This window comes from Lithobates pipiens, unplaced genomic scaffold, assembly GCF_037356315.1.
Source record: "Lithobates pipiens isolate NorthernLeopardFrog02 unplaced genomic scaffold, aLitPip1_a1.2 Scaffold_18, whole genome shotgun sequence".
Lineage (NCBI taxonomy): Eukaryota > Metazoa > Chordata > Amphibia > Anura > Ranidae > Lithobates > Lithobates pipiens.
In genome coordinates this window covers 582,589,735-582,614,858 of record NW_027507758.1, presented here as the reverse complement: position 1 = coordinate 582,614,858, position 25,124 = coordinate 582,589,735, and the positions used below count along the sequence as shown (strand labels likewise).

The 25,124-nt window shown below is 44.1% G+C and overlaps 1 protein-coding gene and 1 long non-coding RNA gene across 6 annotated transcripts in view; one reads left to right on the top strand and one right to left on the bottom strand.

Annotated features, from left to right (window-relative positions):
• LOC143989098 (DNA (cytosine-5)-methyltransferase 3A-like) overlaps positions 1-25,124 on the bottom strand; it is a 137,143-nt gene that overhangs the window by 16,050 nt on the left and 95,969 nt on the right. For 3 of the 5 annotated variants that reach the window (XM_077489118.1, XM_077489120.1, XM_077489121.1), the window contains 4 exons: positions 23,980-24,128; positions 21,266-21,351; positions 6,774-6,846; positions 3,270-3,388 (listed from right to left, as the gene is read on the bottom strand). In XM_077489118.1, coding sequence (XP_077345244.1) covers positions 3,270-3,388; positions 6,774-6,846; positions 21,266-21,351; positions 23,980-24,128 — 427 coding nt within the window. Of the gene's footprint in view, positions 1-1,848; positions 2,154-3,269; positions 3,389-6,773; positions 6,847-21,265; positions 21,352-23,979; positions 24,129-25,124 lie in introns of those variants that run through there. The other 2 variants (XM_077489119.1, XR_013276971.1) reach the window with 2 other exon arrangements.
• On the top strand, positions 1,950-20,867 carry LOC143989099 (uncharacterized). The gene is made up of 2 exons (XR_013276972.1): positions 1,950-2,211; positions 20,670-20,867. It is a non-coding gene; the product is annotated as an uncharacterized LOC143989099 (long non-coding RNA).

Genomic DNA, 25,124 nt, shown 5'->3' with positions numbered 1-25,124 from the left:
GATCTGAGTGTTTTTGTCAAAATGCCTTTTTTTAATAAATACAATGATAATCCATTAAGTGGTCACCTCTGTATGTGTTTTCTTTAAATAATGCAGCTTTATACCTTGTTTTTTAGCGTGTGTATATAACTGTATACACAGCTCACGTGACTGCTCAGTCCGGCCAGCCCCTTTCCTCTCACGTCTCTCCTGACATCAGCCCCTGAGAACACCCACTGACCTGACAGAACAAGGAGAGCAGTGAGCAGTCACATGAGCAGCTTATACAGTTACACACACACTAAGAAACGAGGTATGAAAAGCTGCATATATTTTAGAATGCACATACAGCGGTGGGCACTTAATGGATTATATTTGCATTTATCACCAGTCTCACCACACAGATATTTTTTTAGCAGCAGTATGTAGAGTACAAGTATGTTTGTACTCTACATACACCGGCTCCTACATCTGCTCTGTGATGATATTTACCCGGCCCTCCCCCCCTCTCGTTTGCACATTCCACTGTGTTAACTCCTAGTGTGCTGGAAGGTACAAATGAGGGGGGCCGGGTAAATGTCATCACAGAGACAGTACAGGGAACTTCACAGGGCTGTTTGTCAGTTGTGGATTTGGATTCTAATCCCTCCTGACCTCCCAGCAGCCGGGTGTGTGTGAATTCCTGTACCCTGTAGTGCACCAGATTAGTGCGCTTAGTAAATCGGAGTTCCACCCGTTTTTTCGTTTATTAAAAGTCAGCAGCTACAAAGTGTAGCTGCTGAATTTTAATAATCGCATTCACCTGTCCCACGGTCCATCCCTGTGGCTGCACGGAGCATCTATCCTCTCCCCCCTCCTCTCCTTAGCGCCATCATATCTAATGTTGGCAGTGACACGCACCCGTGACAGCTTACGGCCGGAACGCGCACTGCGCTCTGCCATTGGCCAGACAATGGTCCCAGAAGATCGCTGGCAGAGAGGGGCGCGTAGTAATTTTTTTTGTTTATTAAAAGTCAGCAGCTACAAAAAAAGTGTATCTTCTGACTTTTAATAAAAAGACACTCACCTGTCCCACAAGCCAGCGATGTGGCCACCCGAACCCTCCATTCTCTCCCCTGCCTGTCCACGGCACTGGCAATACTACTCTGGGCATCCAGGTGTGACATCTTGCAGCTTCATGGCCAGGTGCGCATGTCTCTCTGCACAGCCGGGCAATCTTCCGGGACCTCTGATGTGTCCCAGAAGATTGCAGAGAGGAAGGGCCGCCTAGGTGGCCCAAGTGGAAGTGGTAGCATGTCAGTAATCGTGATGCATCGTGATGCATCGCGGAATCTAATCGAATTGAATCGTTGATAATCGTAATCAAATCGAATCGTGAGACCAGTGAAGATGCGCACCCCTAGTGCCCACTTTTCTCTTGGGAATGGGTTTGGAGTAGGAGAGAGGGATCTAGCATGCTTTCTATCCCCTTCGATGGAGGATGCAATTAAGGCTACTAATCTTCCTTCTAAATCCTGCAGGGCAGAGGAAAATGCATCTTCAGTCATGTATACAGGGGTTTAAGTGGGAAAAGCAGTTGCACCATCAATCGGGTTCCAAAAACCAATTGGTGGCTCGTCATATCTGGTATCTCTGGAGAGGATGACAGTGTGGAGGCATGACTGGAGTTCCCAGTGCCTGGGGGTGGAACTTTTGGTGCCTTAGTAGTAACCTTGTAAGCCATAGTGCTAAGCACAAAAGCATGGCACTCTAATAGAATGCACTATTTGCTGAGCAATAGTAGAAAAAGCAATGGCAGCATAAAGATTAATCTAATGCTAAACCACAATGTCTTTTCCTGCACTGAAAATGCCTGTGTACACCCCTCACCTGTTCTGGCACTCCTGTGTCCTGTGGCAGACTCCTCATTCAGCTGCTCTAGTAGACACTTTTAGTGATGAGAGCGTCAGCCTTTTAAGACCTCTCAGGTGTAAGCCTGATTGCCTGTGTGCCATGTGCTTCCACGAGGACGCTGAGTCCGCACACAGTGCTGACTTCTTTTGCCACACCCCTTCCATCGACCTGCCCTCCTCTTCTTTTCAAAAAGAATACCTCAGCTCGTGCGCACACACAGATGGCACAGCCTTCGGGTCTGAGACACAGACCCGAAGGAGGAGAGGAGGCTACAGCCACCATGCAGCGTTTCTGTCTTCTCCCTATCTGAGAGAGGCTGGCTTCTTTGCATTAAATAAGGCAAGTAAAAAACAAACAAATGTCACACTGCTCAAAAAATTACAGGATGTAATGTATCTTTGACTGTACATGTACCCCCAGCCCCTCGCTTTCCCCACTTGGGGGGAGAGGAGATAAGAACCCTCTCCTGCTGCTAGGACACACCATGCTGTAGCTGAACACAGAGCTGCTGAAAGGGTATGTGTATTCTTACTCCCCCTAGAGGAGACTTTTAAGCCCCATACACACTATCAGATTATTTTCAGATTTACCAAAACCATGTAGAGCAAGAGCCTGCCTGATTGCATACAAATTGAAACTCCTATTGTTTGACCTCATATGGTTTTGGTAAATGTGAAGGAAAGAAATCAGCAGAAAATCTGATATTGAGCATGGGGCTTAAGGAATTACAATATTAATATGAAAGAAAAGTCATAGGTGGACTTTGCAGTTCCTAAGCTTTTCTCTTACCTTTTCCTCACTGCATGATACTGCTGAAAACAGACAGATCCAGACTTCACCATCACGGCAGGCAGCGTAGTTAAACCTTCAAAGACAGGGTCTCTTTTAATAGGAGTTCCACTCCTTTGGACCTGTATAGCACCCCTCAGGACAACTTTAGGTAATGTATCAAAAAAAGTCCTGGTTCCTAGGGTCCAGCCCTCAAAGAGAAGCGTTACAGGCAAAACTTCACTCTTAAATGCGAGGCCCGGGTACATCCTGTGGCCTCAGTGGCGAGGATGGATCCGGTTGTGGAGGTTTTTTAAATCCAGCATGGATCCCTCCTGGAGCTCCTCAGAGCACATTTTCACTCGTGACCAACACCTTAGACACTGGCGAAAAAACGTATGTGCTCCTGGAAGGAAGAGGGGTTATATAGGGATTGAACTTCCTTGATTGGGTATACCAGTGGCAACACCTGAAGGTGCCCCATAACCCATTAAGTAATTACTTAGGCTCTGTGTCCCAGGATGTACGATAAAGAAATGTTACTTTCAAAAGGAGACAGAATTTGCAGCCCACAAATCCCTGGCATGATATGTTCACTTTAAGCACAGTATCTGAACCTACGGCCTCACCTTTCCACCTCTGTACACCACAGAACATCTTCCATCTGGCTCATGGTGACAGGATACTTGTGCTCCTTCCCCTGCCTCATAGAATACGGGTTTGTTGTTATGGTTTGAATCTTCTGCATCTGGTGAAAAGCATGCATTTATATTAGTAATCAGTGAAGATTTTTTGCAATAATCTATCCTTGTCCTATTATAAAGAACCGTTTTCATTCCTAAAGATTTCATTTTGGATAGAGTGGAGAGGAATTAGAACACCTGTCAGTTTTTATTTCTGTCTGTGCCTCCGATGCGGAGAGTCACCCTCTCTATTTGTCCTGTTTACCATTATCATGGAAAGTGAAAGCAAAAGAAAATCTCAAATTTGGGATAACCCCCAAAAATGTAAGAGTGGAAATGTTTCAATGGGGAATTTCCTCTGTTTGGCTAGAGGACAGGTAGTGAAGGGAAATCTTTCCAATGGTACAGAGATGGCAAAAAATAAACCAACAGGGGTTATAACCCTTCCTTGCTCTGTTCAAAACAAAAAAAAAGTTTTACCTATAGTTCTACTTTGACTATATTACATATTAGTGCATCACAAACATTTTTCTTTACTTCCTGTCAACATGTACTTCCTGCAGCTTTAGCTACACAACATTGCACTAGACTGGCACAGCTGATTGCAGTCTCTACAAGGGGTGCATAAGATCGAGAGACAACGCAGGAGCACAACTGGAATACAGTTGTCACACTCACACCATAGCATAGCATGGAAGGATTATCAGGTATTATTTTAATGAAAGCTGAATTTGAAATTAAAACAACTTTTAAAAAAGACATTACCATGGTACTGCTTATAGGAGATTTTAATGATTGGATTTCGATCTTGTTTAATGCGGAATTCCACCCAAAAGTGGAACTTACATTTTGAGGCCTCCTCCCCAGCTCCTGTTTGGAAAACTGAGCTTTTGGGGAGAAGGGGGGGGAGCAATGGGAAATCTCTCCAGTAGAGATACAGACTGTGGCACCATAAAAAGGAAGTGTTAGAATGTCTGTCAGGCAGTTATTATTGCCTGTTTCCTACTGTCCCAGTGACAACTACACTATATGTACAATATAAGTTTAATGCTACCCCAGTCCGTAGGGTCCAGTATTGAGCTAGCCCACCCTTTGCAGCTATAACAGCTTCAACTCTTCTTGGAAGGCTGTCTACAAGGTTTAGGAGTGTGTCTATGGGAATGTTTGACCATTCTTGCAGAAGCGCATTTGTGAGGTCAGGCACTGATGTTGGACAAGAACTCCTGGCTTGCAGTCTCCACTCTAATTTATCCCAAAGATGTTCTATCGGGTTGAGGTCAGGACTCTGTGCAAGCCAGTCAAGTTCCTCTTAACCTAAACTCACTCATCCACACTATATTGCCAAAAGTATTGGGCCACCCCTCCAAATCATTTGATGGAGGGCAGATTATGGTGTGGGATTGTTTTTCAGTTGTTTGGCTTGGCTCCTTAGTTCCAGTGAAGGGAACTCTTAAGGTGTGAGAATACCAAGACATTTTGGGCAATTCAATGGTCCCAATTTTGTGGGAAAAGTTTGGGGATGGCTAAGGCCTGATAGGCTGAAATTAGTCAACTGATTTTATCTACGTTTGTACACTGTGGTTTCTAAATAAAATTAAGATTTCTTAAAGTGGGAGTCTGCCGTTTTTTTTTTTTTTAAAAAGCCAGCAGCTACAAATACTGCAGCTGCTGACTTTTAAAATAATGACACTTACCCGCCCAGCGCGCCCGCGATGTCGTTACCCGAAGCCGATCTCTCGATCGTCTCTCGGGTGCTGCCACCGCCATCTTGGGTATGGGAATCAGGAAGTGGAGCCTTTCAGCTTCAATTCCAGGCTCCCTACTGTGCATGCGCGAGTCACGCTGCACAGTAAGGATGGTCCCCGCTGTCTCTGGGATCTGTGTGTTTCCCAGCAGGCAGCGGGGGACCTTCGGAAAGGGGCATAGATTCTGCGGAAAGGGGCGTACCTTCTGCAGAATCTACGCTGGAAGTGGGTGCAGATACCTGTACTGTACAGGTACCTGCACCCCCTCCCCCCTGAAAGGTGCCAATTGTGGCGCCGGAGGGGGGGAGGGTTCCAATGAGCGGAAGGTCCACTTTAGGGTGGACCTCTGCTTTAAGAGCAACAATCTTGTGTGCGGATCATCTTTCTACATACATTATTTTGCCAAATGACTGTGGATCGAGCCCCCGGGAGCTCTGTCATCAGCATGTTATATGGGTAGTAACACTGATTTTTCTGCTTGCAGTTTGGGGATGGCCCTTTCCTGTTCCAACATGACTGAGCACCAGTGCACAAAGCAAGGTCCATAAAGGCAAGGATGAGCGAGTCTGGGGTGGAGGAACTTAACTGGCATCCACAGAGTCCAGACCTCAATCAGATGAATTAGAGTGGAGACTGGTCCAACATTCCCATAGACACCTCCTAAACAGCCTTCTCAGTGTTGAAGCTGTTATAGCTGCAAAGGGCGTGCCAACTCAATATTGAACCCTAGTGACTAAGACTGGAATGTCATGAAAGTTGAGCGTGTAAAGGCAGGTGTCCCAATACTTTTGGTAATATAGTGTATATTTACTCATAAGTCATCATAAGATGTGCAATACTATCCAATGCTAAACTAAAAATACTGACCCGGGCAGGAAGTGAAGGGAAATCTCTGCAATGGGACAGGGATGGTCAAAAACTGACAGGGGCTATAACCCTCCCTTATTCTATCCAAAATGAAAAAAAAATGTGTTGCCTATAGTTCTACTTTAAGCACAAATTTCTGATAATTGTATGGGAAGGACTAAGAAGATATAACCATGCCAATAGTGCAGCAGAAAACATAGCACAGTGAGCAAGGTTTGTGGTCCAGGATGATAGGACAGTCAAAATTAGAAGCGGCGCCCCCTCCCCCCCAGTTGTGGAATGCCAGCCGCCCGCATACTGGAAGCAGTGCGGCCGCTTTATGGAGGCGCTAGACTAATTTGCCTCTGAGCCCAGTCCACCCCTAACAGTGTAACACAAGGCGGCAGGGGACTCTTTCCGTGCTGCCCCCTGCAAAGTGCTGTTCTAGGCCTGGGCCTTGTCGGCCTAGGCCAGGATACAGCATTACAGTATATACAGTATATAGGTACAGGCAATCAGAGATTATGGGGCCACACAGTATACACACACACAGTAAAAAATCACAAAGTATACACATACATGTACACACAGTATACACAGACTTGTTTCTATTGGCTGAGAAGGTACTGGGGAGGTGGGGCAGCTATAATCTCAGGATTTTTAGACCAAAAGGATGTCAGTAAGGGACATTTCAGAAACAGATGTAAAAAAAAAACTGATGTAAATTTTTATATACTGTCCCTGGTTTTACTGAGGCTGGCAAACCTGATGGGGCCCCCTAGTGGCCCACGGCCCTCGGGCAGTGCCCGAGTTTGCGAATGGTCAGTCCACCCCTGCCCGCATCCCAATTATTCCTTACATTTGCTTCTCGCCCAGGTTCCAGACAGTCCTGTAAAGTCAATTTGTCCCTTTCCGTAGCGACCAGTTGCCTGCTGAGACAGGGAATAAGAAATAAGAGTGAAAAACAAGCTATGGAAGTTCTATGGCACATCCAGATCAAAAAAGAGATTTTTTTTCACAGTCAACTTTTACTTGGTGCCTGGGAAATATTGTGGTGAATGAAATGGTTTCCTAGACACCCATTAGAATTCTGTTGGGGCACAGCACTGAAAGTGTTGGTGTTTGTGCCCAATCCATGTCCCTGTCAGACAGGTACATAAATTTGTTAATTTCCACACTGCTCACTCTTGCCCTCCCCACCCTCTATGCCCATCACACTGACAGGCGCAGGCTTAGGCCAGGGGGCAAGTCCAGTCAAGTGGCCCATTGAACCACCGAATCAGCTCACTGAGGGCTCCATTCAAAGCAGAAGAACCAAAATGCAATGCAGGCCCATTAGGGGCACCAGGGCGCCGCCCCCTCTCTCCTCTCCACCCCCTATATGTATCGTGCTGCAATTCACCTGCTGAATGGTCTAGGAGGTGGCTGTGTGTGTCTGTGCTGCTGGCCGTGCGTGCCGGAGGGGGGGGGATTGGTTGGTCTAGTCCACTGGTGGGGGGGGTTAGATAAGTCCACTGGTGGGGGGGAGGGTGTTAGATAAGTCCGCTGGTGGGGGGGAGGGTGTTAGATAAGTCCGCTGGTGGGGGGGAGGGTGTTAGATAAGTCCCCTGGTGGGGGAGAGGGTGTTAGATAAGTAGGCTGGTGGGGGGTGTTAGATAAGTCCGCTGGAGGGGGAGAGGGTGCTAGAAAAAAAACAAAAGCAGCCACTGCCAAAATTTAAAATTGTCATGATGGCTATGCTATTAGAGGTGCGCATCTTCACTGGCCTCACGGTTCGATTTGATTACGATTATCATGTCAACGATTCGATTCCGCGATGCATCATGGTTACTGTGCGCGGTTTTCTTAAAAAAAAATTCAAGTAGTCAGGAGAACTTAATTTTCTTATTTTATATGTTCTTAAAAAAAACACAACACTCAATGCATGCAGCAAAGTCTAATCACAGCAGACAACTTAGTTCCAGTTTCAGCCCCCCCCCCCCCCCCCCCCCACCAAAAAAATATATATACTACAGGAGATGGTCAGAGACTGCAGATATAATACAGGAGTTGATCAGAGACTGCAGACATAGTACAGGAGGTGATCAGAGACTGCAGACATAATACAGGAGGTGACCAGAGACTGCAGACATAGTACAGGAGGTGATCAGAGACTGCAGACATAGTACAGGAGATGATCAGAGACTGCAGACATAATACAGGAGATGATCAGAGACTGCAGACATAGTACAGGAGATGATCAGAGACTGCAGACATAATACAGGAGATGATCAGAGACTGCAGACATAGTACAGGAGATGATCAGAGACTGCAGACATACTACAGGAGATGATCAGAGACTGCAGACATGGTACAGGAGGTGATCAGAGACTGCAGACGTAGTACAGGAGGTGATCAGAGACTGCAGACATAATGCGGCAAGTAGCCAGCGCTAGGTCCTAATGCGCTGTTGCCATGGAGACAGAGACCAGTGCTATCAAATTTCGGTGCCGGGAAAGCAACCCTGGTTGTTCGCCCCACTGGTCCGCTGTCGGAGGATTCCCCCATCCACCTGGAATGTGTAGATGGGGGAATTGGATCATATTTTTTTTCCAGTGTAATGACAAAAAAAAGCAATCAATATATGGGCTGCATAAGTGGCTTAGTGGTAAGTGGATGTTGGAAGAACAGAGCGGGGGAGGGAGACAGATAGGGGAGAGAAAGGGACAGATCAGTTATCAATGTGTAATGAAAAATGCAGAGCTCACTTATTCAGGGAGGAGGCTGGAAGTTCACACAGCTTGGAATGTGTAGCTGCTGTTCATATCTCCCGCGCACCCTCCTCTCTCCTCTCTCCCCCCTCTCTCCTCTTCACAGCTGTACATCGGGATAGGAGAGTGGGCGGGCCAGGCAGACACAGGGAGAGAGAGGAGGAGGGGCAGCTGTATGCAGTACAACTACATTGGTCCGTTGCTGGGAGGGGGGGAGTGAACTTCACTGGGCTGTGTGTGAGACACACCGCTCAGCTGCAGCCACCAGCCCCTAAATGTACAGACTGATCATTCTGTCTTACGGACGGGACAAATCAGTCTGTTTTTTCTCTGTCACAAGGATAATGGGAGGCTGGAAACACTGCATTGTCCCTCCCACAGTGCAGGATCAGACAGACAGCTACATAAGCCCAGCAGGTCACGTGCAATGTGACGTTCTTGACGCCGGGTGTCCCCTCCCCTGACGTGCCACTCACCTGGCCGGCCTCTGAGACTCCTGGGAGGTGGGAGTTGTAGTTTGCTGCGTTCACACTTCCAGGAGCTTTAGCGCAGCCGGACTACAACTCCCACAATGCAGCGCAGGCTGGGCAGCAGCATCGAGCCAGCCAATCAGTGGCCGATGCTATTAACACTGTGTGACTTAGGCCGCCCCTCACAGCCTGAAAAAAAAAAAAAAGAACAGCCAGCCAGCGCAGCGGCCGTTTTAAAGATAATGTAGGCACCGGCCTGGGGGGAAATTTCCACCCTGCCCCCCGGCCCAGCCCGCCCCTGCGCATAGCTAAGGAATTTTATACTAGGGGTGGATGGAGCCTGCTGGGGGGAACTGAAAGACTAGTTCCCTATCAGGTCCACTTCACTTTTGAATGGTGACACACAGGAGTGGGTAGATTTATAGCCACTATTCAGTCCATTGCTGTCCACCCTCTTAGTGACAAGCAATTTTCTAAATATGGGCATGGCCCATATTTGGGTACTGACATCAGCTGTATCCCCAGCCCTTTTTTTTACATTTTGCTTTCAGTCTGGGATTCTCCCAGCAGACAGCTAAATGAGGCCTGGGATGCACCCCTGTGCAGGAAGATGTCACAATCATGGCATCTGCTCAGCATAGGCACAACCCACTCTCAGTAGTAGTGTACCTCTTGTACACCAGAGTTGATCTTATTTACCGCCAGTTTCCTGATCTGAAAACTGGAGGTAAAAGTTTGATAATGTGTTGCTGCGGTAGCAACAGTTATGCAAATAAGAACTACCCTGAATGTGCCGCACGTGTCCATAGTGATTCAGCCCTGAGGGTGGGACAAAACATGTCGGAAGGCATTATGTTGCTATGGATATTTACACCGCCTTGAAAAAGTATTCATACCCCTTGAAATTTTCCACATTTTGTCATGTTATAACCAAAAACATAAATGTATTTTATTGAGATTTTATGTGATAGACCAACACAAAGTGGCACAATTGTGAAGTGGAAGGAAAATTATGAATGGTTTTCAAAATTATTTACAAATAAATATCTGAAAAGTGTGGTGTGCATTTTTATTCAGCCCCCCTGAGTCAATACTTTGTAGAACCACCTTTTTTGATGCAATTACAGCTGCAAGTCTTTTTGTGTATGTCTCTACCAGCTTTGCACATCTGGAGAGTGGCATTTTTGTGCCCATTCTTCTTTGCAAAATAGCTCAAGCTCTGTTAGATTGGATGGAAAGCGTCTGTGAACAGCAATTTTCAAGTCTTGCCACGGATTCTCAATTGGATTTAGATCTGAACTTTGACTGGTCCATTCTAACACATGGATATTATTTGATTGAAACCATTACATTGTAGCTCTGGCTGTATGTTTAGGGCCATTGTCCTGCTGCAAGGCAAACCTCCTCCCCAGTCTCAAGTCTTTTGCAGACTCTAACGGATTTTGTTCTAAGATTGCCTGTATTTGGTTCCATCCATCTTCCTATCAACTCTAACCAGTTTCCCTGTCCCTGCTGAAGAAAGCATCCCCACAACATGATGCTGCCACCACCATGTTTTATGGTGTGTTCAGTGTTAGTTTTCCACCACACATAACATTTTGCTTTTAGGCCAAAAAATTTAATTTTGGTCTCATCTGACCAGATCACCTTTTTCCACATGTTTGTTGTGTCCCCCACATGGCTTCTCACACACTGCAAATAGGACTTCGTATGGCTATCTTTCAACAATGGCTTTCTTTTTGCCACTCTTCCATAAAGGCCAGATTTGTGGAGTGCACGACTAATAGATGTCCTGTGGACAGATTCTCCCACCTGAGCTGTGAATCTCTGTAGTTCCTTTATAGTTATCATGGGCCTCTTGGCTACTTCTCTGATTAATGCTCTCCTGTCCTGTCAGTTTAGGTGGATGGCCATGTCTTGGTAGGTTTGCAGTTGTGCCATACTCTTTCCATTTGCAGATGATGGATTTGAACAGTGCTCTATGAGATGTTCACAGCTTAGGTTTTTTTTTATAACCCAACCCTGCTTTAAACTTTTCCACAATTCTATCCCTGACCTGTCTAGTGTTTTCCTTGGCCTTCTTGATGCTATCTGTTCACTAAGGTTCTCCAACAAACCTATGGTGGCTTCAGAAAACAGCTGTATTAATACTGGAATTAAATTACACACAGGTGGACTCTATTTACTAATTAGGTGACTTCGGGAGGCAATTGGTTCCACTAGATTTTAGTTAGAGGTATCAGAGTAAAGGGGTGAATACAAATGCACGTCACACTTTTCAGATATTTATTTGTAAAAAAAAATTGAAAAACATTTATCATTTTCCTTCCACTTGACAATTATGTGCCACTTTGTGTTGGTCTATCACATAAAAGCCCAATAAAATACATTTACGTTTTTGGTTGTAACATGCAAAATGTGGAAAATTTCAAGGGGTATAAATACTTTTTCAAGTTACTGTAGGTGATTTTATAGTATATTTATTTGTTAATTTTTAGATTTTAAGACCACGTGCAATTTTGAGAAGCTAAGCTCCCCTTATTGATATGCAAATTAACCAATCAGACTAGGTTTTTGAGCTAAGCAGAGCAAGCTCTTTACAGGATATGATGTAAGAGGAAGTTAGGGGAGGTGAGGACATTGAGCAGACAAAGGGGAGTTGGTTTGGAAGACAAAGATGCAAGACTTGTTCTGGAGACTTTGGAGGAAACAGAAGTTTTGAGTTGGACTCTGAGAACACCGCCATGAAGAGCATTACATCTTGAATCCATCTCTGAGTTGAGTAGCAGTTTAGTATGCGTATTGCATACGTATTGTACAGGCTTATTTTTCTAGAAAGGATAATTGCCTTGTGCATGTTGTAGGCATATTTTGTAACTATGAATTGTGTTTTGTGCAGTTGTATGTGCGGCTTTTCTGTTTAGTAAAAGCACTGATACACTACAGAAGTCTAAGCTTCCTTGGTTTTTACCACAAGAACCTTTATTAGACACCAAGCAAAACAGGCATGGCTTGGATGAATCAAGCTGAGGCTGCTTTTACCTGCCAACCACTCGGTGCTGGGCTATCTCTTACAACTTCTACAACATGCTTTGGGTCTGGACGAACCTTTCCCCATCCTTCACCCTCACAAGTCAGAGGCATGCAATTCATCAGACCTTGTAAGCCTGAGCGTGGGCCTTAAGCATTTATCATGGGTCCACTCCCTCAGAGTTACTAGTTCCTTTGGAATTATTTAATTAACTTATTCGACTATTAAACATCTACATTCTCATTTCTAAATTGTGTGTGATGTTTATTTGCCAATTTACATATGGCACTTTCCCTATCTGGATTCTATATGCTTGTTTCTTCATACATATTGGTTTCCTCAACAAGGCGCACAAATCTTATACAGGAAACAAATTCCTACAAGAGTCCACTTATACTTTATATGTGTGTGTAAAGCTGACCAGAGAAGGGTTATTATTTTCATTTGGCCAATGGCCTGAACAAAAGAAAAATTAAAAATTAAAAAAATTAAAAGATTCCTCCATCCACACAAGGAATCCCTCCATGCAAGAACATGTGAGACTCTGCTGTCAGACCATATTGTTTAGCAATGGCAGCTGACTGTCAGATCAATAAAAAATTTCCATCGTTCCCATTTGACAGAAGTTGATCTAACAATCCATTTGTTGATCAGGAATGGCCACACATGGATCAAAATTCAGCCAGTTCCCTTTGAACTGGCTGAATTTCAATCCACCTATGGCCAGCTTTAGCCTCAAACCACTCCTTTCATTTCTTGGATCCCATATAATAACATCAATGGCAAGAAATATGAGTGTATGCACACCATAACACAAGGTAGGATGAATGTAGATGACGTAAATATAATAATATAAAATAATGGAGAGTCAGATATTTCTTGTCTGATCATTCTCCGATAAATAACATCCTCTTCCTCTATCACGATTCCTCCTTACTCAGTAATATAATTATGAAAAAGATCACTGAGAAGTCACATATACGGCTGTGAATAAGCCTTTCCACATTCAGAAAAGCTTCACAGTAAATGCTGTCCCACAAGACCTAGTAAATAGTCCCACAAGACCTAGTTCTGGCCAGCTCAGTAGATTGCTTTAGAAAAAGAGCACAACATATAACTGGATACTAACATTTAGAGGTAATAGCACAAAGGGTAGTTGATCCAGAGAATATCCAATTGCTTCCTGGGAGATCAGGAAGACATTTTTCCCCAGTGGAGCAAACAGGATCATGCTATATTTTTTTTTTCTTCCTCTGGATCAACCGTGGGCATAGGATTGTCTATATGGAGGAATCCTATTTGTCTTTTTCTATTAGTTGAATGAGATGGGCTTGCATCTTTTTCAACCTAACTGTGTAACTGTGTGGTAGCACTAGTGACCTAGTCCAAGATATAAGTTCAGGTTGCAGTGTCCGATGATGTTCATGGTTTGATGAGTAAATTGTATATTTTATATTTCCTTATTATTGTGGCTCGCTAATGAATTCTAAGCCTCCAAATCTTTGTTAACCTCCCTGGCAGTAATTCTGAGTGTGGCTCAGGGTTAAATTTCAGTACCATTAGCAGTAAACCCGAGCCACACTCGAGATTGCATTGCAGAATCATGGTCCAGGTTACTTACCTTGTTACCAGGATCCTGCGATGTCCCCCTGCTGTGTCCACGGGCTGTATCCCCCACCCAATGCTCTGTGTGCCAGGCTCTGTTCCCTGCGAGCGCCGTACTGCATGGGGGCGGAGCCCAGCGGAAAATTCAAAAAGTACAAAAAACAAAACACATACAGTACACTGTGATCTTACAGATTACATTACTGTATCAAATAATTTCGCCTCCCTAGTGCTTTTTTTGCAGTGTCCTGCATGTTCTTTCTCCCTGGAAACTTAAGATTGTCCATGGCAACCAAAAAGTGTCCCTTTACGTCAAAAGTGGTTTTAGACCAGCTAGAAAATAGTGATAGTAAATTAGAACACGTGCAGAATTGAGCACTAGTGAATTGTGGGGAAATTCATTTTATTATTATTATATTATTTTTTTTATAATTATTTATAGTTATTTATTATATTATAATTTATATTATAATTTATTTGATATATGATTTCGGTTTGTGTGATTTATGATTTTGTGTTTCAAATGTTATCATACCCGGGATGTCTACTAGACTCTTGTTTGGACAGAATTAAGTGTATTATTACTAAGAATTACAGGCCTACAATATAAAATGCCAAATTTCTATGCAAAACAATGTACCGCTTTGAGATTCAAAAATCTGACATAATCATACCACCAGGGTGGCTATGGGACCATACAAGCCATGCAAAGACAAAGTCTGCTTACACATACCAAAGGAAGGTGTGATTGTAAACTGACCAAGTCCTTAAAGTGATTGTAAAGTCTTGTTTTGTTTAAAAAACAAATATGTTATACTTACCTCCTCTGTGCAGTTGGTTTTGCACAGAGAAGCCCAGATCCTCCTCTTCTCAGGTCCCTCTTTGCTGTTTCTGGCCCCACCCTCCTATTGAGTGCCCCCACAGTCAGCAGTTGACTATGGGGGCACTGGAGCCGATTCACAGCTCCATATATCCATTTAGACATGGAGCCCTGACCAGGCCCTGCCCCCTTTCTCCCCCGATTGGCTAACTAACTTTGATTGATAGCCAATGGTGACGCTCCTGTGTCTGAGCCAATCAGGAGGAGTGTCCTGGACGGCTTAGACATTCGTGGACATCGCTGGACAGAGATGAGGCTCAGATAAGTAATAAGGGGGTGCTGGGGTGGCTGTAACACCCAGAAGGTTTTTTTATCTTAATGCATAGAATGCATTAAAATAAAAAAAACCTTCTGCTTTTACAACTCCTTTAAGTGGTCTTATTGTTGCTTACAAAGGGAGTTGGCTTGGGGGTTGTCTATTCCTTACTGTCAGGGCTGGCTTAGCCCTTCCTCCTCTGGGCTGGCTGCTCAGCTGTCGGCTAATTGCCGGCTCTCTTCTCTTTCCGCAGTTACCAGCTGATGATGTTCCCGATGATGCTCCTCTGACCTGCCTATTTAAAGCCTTCTAGCTCACTCTTTCCTTTGCCTTCACGTTGGTCACATCACAAGGAACCATCTCCTGCTGTTTGTTTCTAGACTGGCTTGCTGACATCCCTCCTGGCTTCTTATCCTGCTTGCAGTTGCTCTCCTTGGATCCCTGACTTCTGGACTGGCTGATTACCCGATCTGGTTTATAAACTTTGGACTGGCTGACTACCCAATAGGGCTCTGGCTATGCTTGACTACGCTTTTTTCTATTTACCTTTTATTTTTATTAATAAACAAGTGTGATTTGATTGTACTTCTGTCTCAGTCTGTTTCATGATTCCTGTCAGTACGCAAAGGCCATGAATTCAGAAGATACAGTCAATCCACTTGTTGGTAATATTTTTTCCAGATTGGATGAACAAGATCACCGCATGGATCAGTTTGCCTTGGCATTACAAATGCTCCTGAATCGCACGGCTCACCTGGAATCCCCCACGGTGGCTGCTCCGGTACAACCTGAGTTGCAGGCCATCCCTGCTGCTCTGCCAGTCTCTGTGCAGGCACCCGCCTCGAGTATTACCTCTATAAGAAGTATGTCTGGTTCTGCTCCTCTTCCCCAGCGATTTGGGGGCGATCCAGTTCAATGCAGAGGGTTTCTCAATCAGGTTGAGATATACTTCGAAATGCTACCCCAGGCGGTTCCCACGGACAGAAGCAAAGTAGGTTTCATGATATCTTTGCTTTCTGAGAGAGCCTTGGCCTGGGCTAACCCTCTATGGGAGACGCAAAAACCTGTTGTCTTGAGTTACCCTCAGTTTGTGGCCTCCTTTAAAAGGGTTTTTGACATTCCCGCACGCTCCGCTTCTGCTGCCAAGTGCCTCATGTCCATCAAACAGAGTACAAGAACTGTTGCCGACTACGCCATTGAATTCCGTACTCTGGCAGCAGAGGTTGCTTGGAACAATGAGGCCCTCGTGGCTGCTTTTTCTCATGGTCTCTCAGGTTCCATCAAGGATGAGATAGCAGCCCAAGATATACCCACTGAGCTGGAGAGCTTGATCTCGTTTGCCATCCTCATTGACTCCAGACTCAGAGAAAGACTTTCTCTTAAGGAGCGCTTGCGGAAGCCTACTGTACATTTGCCTCCGAGCTTTGTAGTCCCATCCATGCCTCCCTCACCTCCCATGCCTCCTGGTACCGAGTTGGTCAGTGAAGATGAACCCATGCACCTGGGCTTCACACGTCTCTCTGTGGATGAGAGAGCCTTTAGGAGGAGGAAGAGATTGTGCCTTTATTGTGGCCAGGCAGGTCACTTTTTGAAGTCTTGTCCTTCCCATCCAGGGAACGCCCGAAACTTGAGGTCCTGTCATGGACAGACCTTAGGTGGCGTTGTTTCGTCCCCAGTTATCCAGAAGGATAAGCCCCTGGTTTTAGTCACCCTTTCTTGGGCTGAGTCGTCCATCGAGATACAGGCTCTAATCGACTCTGGGGCTGCAGGCCTGTTCATTGATGCTGCTTTTTTTTCGCATCACTCGATTCCGCTGCAGCTGCGTGACACTCCACTTGACATTGAGGCTCTTGACGGGAGACCTTTACAGCGTGCCCATGTGACTCATGAGATGGTTCCATTGTCCATGGCCGTAGGAGCTCTTCACCATGAGATAATCCAATTCCAAGTTATTTCCTCGCCCAGATTTCCGCTGGTTATCCTTGGTTACAGAGGCACAACCCCTCTTTTGATTGGCTCCGTGCTGAGGTTCTCTCCTGGTCACCACAATGCAGTGAGACATGCTTCCTGAAGGTATCCAAGGTCCTGTGCACCACTTCACTCCCCTCCCTGCCAGAGGAGTACCGTGATTTTGGCGATGTCTTTGATAAAGGTCAAGCCGGTAGTTTGCCTCCACACCGGCCTTATGATTGCGCAATTGACCTTCAACCTGGTGCCATACCTCCTCGTGGCTGGGTTTACAGTTTGTTGGTCTTGGAGGATAAGGCCATGGAGGAGTATGTTGCTGACGCACTTTCTCGAGTTTTCATCCGCAAGTCCTCGTCTCCTGCTGGTGCTGGTTTCTTCTTTGTGGAAAAGAAGAGCGGCGAACTGAGACCTTGTATAGATTATAGGGGACTCAATCGTGCCACGATTAAGAATGCCTACTCGATTCTATTAATTACAGAGATATTTGACCACCTCAAGGGAGCAACGGTTTTCACGAAGCTTGACCGGAGAGGGGCATACAATCTCGTGAGCATTAAGGAGGGTGACGAGTGGAAAACTGCGTTTAATACCAGAACAGGCCATTATAAATACCTGGTAATGCCTTTTGGCCTTTGTAATGCCCCGGCAGTTTTCCAGGAATTTATTAACGATGTCCTCCGAGATTTGTTGCACTTGTGTGTGGTGGTTATCTCCATGATATCCTCATATTTTCCAAGTCCCTAGAGAGCCATCACACAGATGTCTGTCGTGTACTTCAGAAACTAAGAGAGAACAATCTCTATTGTAAACTGGAGAAGTGCGAGTTCCATCGTGAACAGGTTACATTTCCACTGCTGGTTTTTCGATGGACCCAGAGAAACTGTCGGCAGTCCTACAGTGGCCTCGACCCATGGGTTTACGTTCTCTGCAGCATTTCCGGTGCTTTGCCAACTACTATCGGAAGTTTATTCGTAACTTCTCGTCTCTGGTCAAGTCTCTGACTGATATGACCAGAAAGGACGGTAACCCATGGAGTTGGTCTCCGGAGTCCATTAAGGCCTTTGAGACTCTCAAGGCTTCCTTTGTTTCTGCTCCTGTGTTGGCACATCCTGATCCTACGTTGCCTTTTATCTTAGAAGTTGATGCTTCTGAGACTGGAGTTGGCGCCCTTCTGTCTCAACGTCCTAACTCTGAGAGCGCTATGCATCCGTGGGGCTACTTTTCCAAGAAATTGTCACCTGCTGAATGCAATTGTGAGATTGGTGACAGAGAGCTGTTGGCGATCATTTTAGCCCTGAAAGAATGGAGATATCTCCTTGAAGGTACCACTGTGCCCGTTCTTATTCTTACTGACCATAAGAATCTTACATTCATGTCTGTGGCTAAGCCACTCTCTCCCAGAAGGGTGCGATGGGCTCTTTTCTTGTCGAGCTTTAATTACATTGTCTCATTCTTACCCTGTACTAAGAATGTAAGGGCTGATGCCTTGACACGACAATTTTCCTCCACTTCCAAGTCGGAGTCGGAGTCGGTTCCGGTTCCTATGATTCCTCCTGATCGTATCTTGGCTACGGTTCGCACCAGTCTTACTTCTCCTTTGGGGGACAAAATTCTTGCTGCTCAGGTCCATGCTCCTCCTGAGAAACCTTGTGACCGCTGCTTTGTCCCAGATAGTCTCCGTACTGCAATGCTCCAGACTTACCATTCTCCCAAGGTAGCTGGCCATCCATCAACTCATTTGGGCCATCGCCCAACAATTCTGGTGGCCTTGTCTACGGGCTGATGTTACTGCCTTCGTAGCTGCCTGTCCCGTGTGTGCTCAGAGTAAGACTCCACGACACCTTCCAGTGGGCCTCCTATAACCCATACCCAATGGAGAGAGGCCCTGGACTCACCTGTCTATGGATTTCATTGTGGAATTGTCCAACTCCCAAGGCAACACTGTTATCCTTATGGTGGTTGACCGGTTCTCTAAGATGTGTCATTGTATTCCACTTAAGAAGTTGCCCACCTCTAAGGAACTGGCTTCCATTTTTTCTCGGGAGATCTTTCACTTACATGGGTTACCCAAGGGGATTGTCTCAGATAGGGGCAGTCAGTTTGTATCCCGGTTCTGGCGAGCCTTTTGTGCACAGTTGGGAATCCAGCTGGTGTTCTCTTCTGCGTATCACCCGCAGTCTAATGGGGCCGCAGAACAAGCCAATCAGTCCTTGGAGCAATTCCTACGTTGCTATATTTCTGACCATCATAACAACTGGTCTGACCTATTACCTTGGGCAGAGCTTGCTCACAACAGTGCCTTGAATTCTGCCTCCCGATTGTCTCCATTTATGGCGAATTATGGTTTCCAACCTTCCATGTTGCCTGACTCGTTTGTTCCGCATAGTATTCCTGCATTAGAGGAGCATCTCACTGGTCTTCGTTCCACTTGGGTACAAGTTCAGGAGACTTTGCGTCATGCTAATGATAGGTACAGACTCCATGCTGACCGCAGACGCCTGCCTGCGCCTTCCTACCAGGTTGGGGACAGGGTCTGGCTGTCATCTCGCAACCTCCGGCTTCGTGTTCCCTCACTGAAGTTTGCACCTCGGTTTATTGGGCCTTTCCGTATCCTTCGCAGGATTAACCCAGTAGCTTACGCGTTGGACCTTCCTCCTAGTATGCGCATCTCTAATGTGTTTCATGTCTCCTTATTGAAACCATTGGTCTGTAACCGATTTACCACCTCGGTGCCACGTCCTCACCCTATTCAGATTGAGAACCATGAGGAGTATGAGGTACAATCCATTGTTGACTCCCGTAGGTTCCGTGGGCACATACAGTACCTGGTGCATTGGAAAAGGTACGGTCCGGAGGAACGCTCCTGGGTTTCATCCTCTGACGTACATGCCCCTGTCCTCCTCCACGAGTTCCAAAGATGGTTTCCCCTCAAGCCCGGTGGCCCTCCGAGGGAGAGGGGTCATTGAGGGGGGGTACTGTCAAAGCTGGCTTAGCCCTTCCTCCTCTGGGCTGGCCGCTCAGCTGTCGGCTAATTGCCAGCTCTCTACTCTTTCCACAGTTACCAGCTGGGTATACCAGGGGGTATACCAGGTCCCAGACAATTTTCCACTGGTTCCAATATATGTGGGGGCACTCATGGGGCTGGAGCTGGGAGTCTTTGTCTTTATAAATCCGAAAGGTATATACATATTTTGTGGCTCGATCACACAATTTATTAAATTTCAACCCATACCTTGCTTTCTTGTTATACTGCTTGAAGTGCAGTTGGCCAGTAAAATGTATAAGGAATTAGTCCACACAAATGTTTTGATCTGGGATAAATACTTCAGCAAATCACTGGGAAAAATAATTTATATGGGGGTGTATTTTTAACAATTTGTCTTTAAAATGTAGGAAACGCATAATGATGTTGTAGCGTATCCTGGACATGACAGTGGAATACATTGGCATGTGGTGGATGGGGTGGGTGGACCAGTAGGCATGGAGTTGGTTCTTCTTTGTAAGCCCTGTATTGAACATAAGGCCCAAAAACCATTTAAATACACCCAGTGTGAGACGTCGCCACTGGAACTTGTGAACATGTGGGCGTAGGGCAAATTGGGGTTGGCAGCAATAAATTGCTCTGCATACGGATTGGTTTGCTCCACCATATTCTGCGATAAATCTTGTGGGAAAAATAATTAAAAATAATCCAATTCTGAAAAATTTGTACTTGTCAGAGCTGGCTTAGCCCTTCCTCCTCTGGGCTGGCCGCTCAGCTGTCGACTAATTGCCAGCTCTCTTCTCTTTCCACAGTTACCAGCTGTTCCCGATGATGCTCGTCTGACGTGCCTCTCACTCAGAACTGTAATTAGGCATGTGTCAGAACATGCTCAATGGCCACTCCATCATGGGCAGGGCTCTGTGGCGAAACAGCATCTTTAGTTAAATATCATTGCTATGTTTTCTTTATCGTTATCTATCATTACTTTTAATAAAATTGTATACTTATAAGTATTTGTGTGATCTCTCTTTGAACATATCAAAAACATTTAAATTAAAATAAATTATCACGTGACTGTGATACAACATGGTTAGAACAGTAGTAAAAATCTTGAACTCATACACAGCCATTCTTTAAAGAGCTTTGAGGATTATCTGCTGCCCTAAAGGCTGCAACTTCTTTGGAAATTTTAAGCCAAACTATTCGCTTACATGGGCTACGGTCACGTGAAAAATAAATTATCACGTGACCGTGATACAACATGGTTAGAACAGTAATAAAAATCTTGAACTCATACACAGCCATTCTTTAAAGAACTTTGAGGATTATCTGCTGCCCTAAAGGCTGCAACTTCTTTGGAAAGTTTAAGCTGAACTATTCATTCAGCTGCTGTCAGAGTCTTACCCACCTGTCCATACCCGGCAGGTTTCCCCAATAGTAGCGTGGTCTGTGGGCAGGCGAGACTTTGCTGGCATCAATTGGAACTGGCTTGATCTGCAAGGAGGAGAAGAGATTAGAAAGGAACTCCAAGCTAATGCAAAGGCAGGATGGAGTTATAAAGTAATGATAAAGCCACTAAACCTGCAATTATTTTTACTTTTGTTTCCTTAACTCTGTACCGTACACCCTTGCTAACAGTGCATCTGCACCCTCCACTTCTTCCTGCTAGCAATATCTCTTATTCAGAAGCAGAGCAAGGAAAACTTAATTGCATTATTTGTAATCCTAACTGCCAAAAGGTACAAGAGGGCTGAGGGCAGGGTGCTGTGATGTTTTCAGGAAGCTATGTACAGCACCTCACCAACCCCTCTTACCAGCCATGACCTGCCTGCATTTTATAATGAGGCACAGAGTCTATATGATGACATCACTGGATCTAAAATAAGATATGTAATGAAAATAGAAAGATTAAAAGATAAAAATGTAATTAGAGTGATAATGGGGGCAAGGAAGAAAAAAACGATAAGCAGATTACATTTTAGATTTAATAACATTTGAACCAAATGGTTAATATGAAATAGTGTTTATGTTAGAATTTATGAATGAATTGGGTCTCTGAGAATGGACTTGGATACATTTAAATATTTATTGTGTTTTGTATATGTTTGGATATGGAAAAGTGAAATATGTAGACTTTTATATATTTCTAAGATAGAGTTTGTTTGAAGCTTCAAATGCATTTCTTGGGAGAGCCCGCATTTAGCAGTAATTAAGAGTGAGCTGACCTTTCACCTCCCCCATCACATGAGAAGAAAGGCCTCATATTTTTTAAGATGTAAAGGTTCATGTTTTCATTAAGATCATAGTTTCTTATACAATATTTCTTGATTAGGATATTAATAAGAACATTTCGTTTTAAATGAATATAATATACATATTAGTATATGTAGTATTTGATTTAGACGTTAAAAGGAAACTTGTATATTGTATAAGTTAAATGGTTTTACATATAGCTTTCTTCTTGCCCATCCCCATGGAATGACTTGCATAGAGATGGTGTTGTATTTCAACATTTGGCATTAGATATGTCTCAGGAAAGCCTGCAATGTTCTATAGGACTACAAGTGAAATAAGAACTTTTAAGAAAAACCAACCCTTTTTAGAAAGGATGGGGCTGTTTTCATGGGTTTGAGTTGTGGAGTAAGAGCTAGTCACAGAAGTTTTTTGGAGGCAGAGACTGGGAGACATTGAAGGAGGCTGACAAACCTTCTCTCTCCCACACACACACACAAAAAATACATTTATACAATCTTTATTTCAAGAATAAGAAACCTATTGATGCTATTTTTATATTCTACATTTTGACATTGATTTTATAATATCTTGCTATTTTTATTATTAAATCAATTTTTGAGTTTTTACACAAGACCTGAACGGACTTTCTTGGAACTTTCCTCACAAGTATGAATTATTGAAATATCGTTATTAATACAATAATTACAATAAATTTTACAGTCTTTTAGCATTTTAATTATTAGAGAGACAAGGAGCTAAGTAGAGGTCTTTGGTGCTATCACTGATATAAAAATATAATTTTTTGCCTATAAGAGGGAATTTACACATCGTGTTATTTTTTTATTGCTGTCTGTGCCCCCACCCACCTGTCCTGGTGATCATTGTTAGGAGGACTGAAACTGAGAGAGGATCCAAGCTTTTGAAATCTCACTGTAACAGAAATAGAGGAGAAATCTTTCACTGGGGACACCAGTTCCATTAGCAACTGTCTATGCACTACCATTTGTTGTGGTGTACTACATTGCCAAAAAATTATACACATACATTTTTTAGCCATATGGGTTGCCAGCCTATTCATTCCCCCCCACCCAAAGAAACATGCACTAACACAACGCACCAAAACACCAAGGTGTTAACAGGCTTTTATCATTTAATCATTAATTCAACACAATTGTGTCAGATGTACCCTTTTCTAAGGATGCCACATCCCTACAGTTATAATATCAAAAAATTAATGGATGGTATTTTAGCGGCACCAAGAGAAAATGTATTTACTGTCATTTTATCTTGGTTCTGTTAAAATCCCATCCATTAATTTTTCCGGTATAATCATTAATTCATATACCTTAAGATGACATATAATAAAAAAAACACATTTCCTATTATTGTTGTGTTTAGTAATCAGAATTTATTTTTCCACATGTACTTTTCTCTCCCTAACATACTGTATATCTTTTTGAAGTCATATCTGAGATTTACATTTTCCTTATATCAAATAAAGAGACAGAAGGAGGAAAAAATCTGTTCTGTCCTGCCACACTTCCTGTCCTTTGATGGCTACGCTCACCAACTGTACTATAGCCATAGAGGAACTGAGATGTCATCTTAGAACAGGAAGTTTATTCAGACTACAGAACACCTCCCTGTCTTCTCATCCCATAACATTAGGGGCAAGGGCGAGGGGGACCCACAATTTAAATATCTCCCCTGATATTATTATTTGAGATAACAGTGCACAGGACAGCACTGGGTTTCTGGCAGGATCGACAGGTGTTTTCTTTACACTTATCAAACATATATAACAAAACTCTTTCAATTGTCTCCTTAATGGACTAAAGGAAGAAGCTAATGACACCAGAAATCATAAGACCAATGGTCCCACCTTACCTCCAAGTGCTGGGTAATGGCTCTGCTGAACTGCCTGTTCATTGACACAACATTCTCAAAGAGCCAAAAGAAGGCTCGGTCATCTCCTGGCTTTGGCCTTACTTTGTGTAGCAGACGAGGAAAATCAAAGAACAGCTGTCCGCTTCCCCCTGTTCATTGGGAAAATGTACAAAAAGTGATGGATCAGGGTAGTCTATGACCAATGTCTTAGAGAGGCAACCATTGTTGACCTTTTTATGAAAATGCCAGTTTTTCTGGGTAACCCTGGCTTTAGGATTGTGGAGTCACACATTTGGAATGAGTATGCAGCAAGTATAACTCAAAACACCAAAGCCTCTGGTTCCACAAGACAGCCAGGCAACTAGTTGTTTCAAAAGAAAAAGTTGGCAATGGCAGTCTACATGCTTCTCTGTGTCTAAACTGTAATTTGTTTTAAAGTGGTTGGAAACCCTCCCCCACAACTTTGTCCCATGTATATCAGCATAAAAAACCCGAATGAACACTGCTTGTAGATATCTCCTTACTTGCTTTAGTATTGTTGTAATCCTTGTTGTTCTGTAGAATGAAATCACTGAGCATGCCCAGATCTCCCCTGATTTAAGGCACACTCTCTATGTCTTATCTATCTGTTATCAGAACTTCCTACTGCACAACACTGAACTCTGCTAATCACTCAGAGCTTCCTCCTACACACCATGTGACCATGTGACATGACATACAGTCTAAACGTAGCCATTACTGCAGTCTTATCAGCTGAAGCTGATAAGTCTGACAAAGGGAAACATTAGACATAGTAAATACTATGAAATAAACAAGTAAGCTATGAACAGGGAAGCAGGGTTGCCATAGAAACATTGGGTAGAGAAGGAGGCTTGGTTAATAGTACAGGAAGTGCTCAATGTAAGGGCAGAAATACACTCCACTGTGGACTCAGAAAACAATACTTAAGATGGTGCTGCCTAACCCCTGGAAACAAGTTTTTTTAAAGTTTCTTTAAACAGTAAGTAATATGCAATTTGGACTGGATTACAGTAGCTACAGTCTGATAATGACTTATTATACTGGACTAAATAAAAAGAAGCATCAGAGTGGGAGAGTTTACTTCCTCTTTAAGTCTAAGTTCAAATTTTATATATGGTATTTGC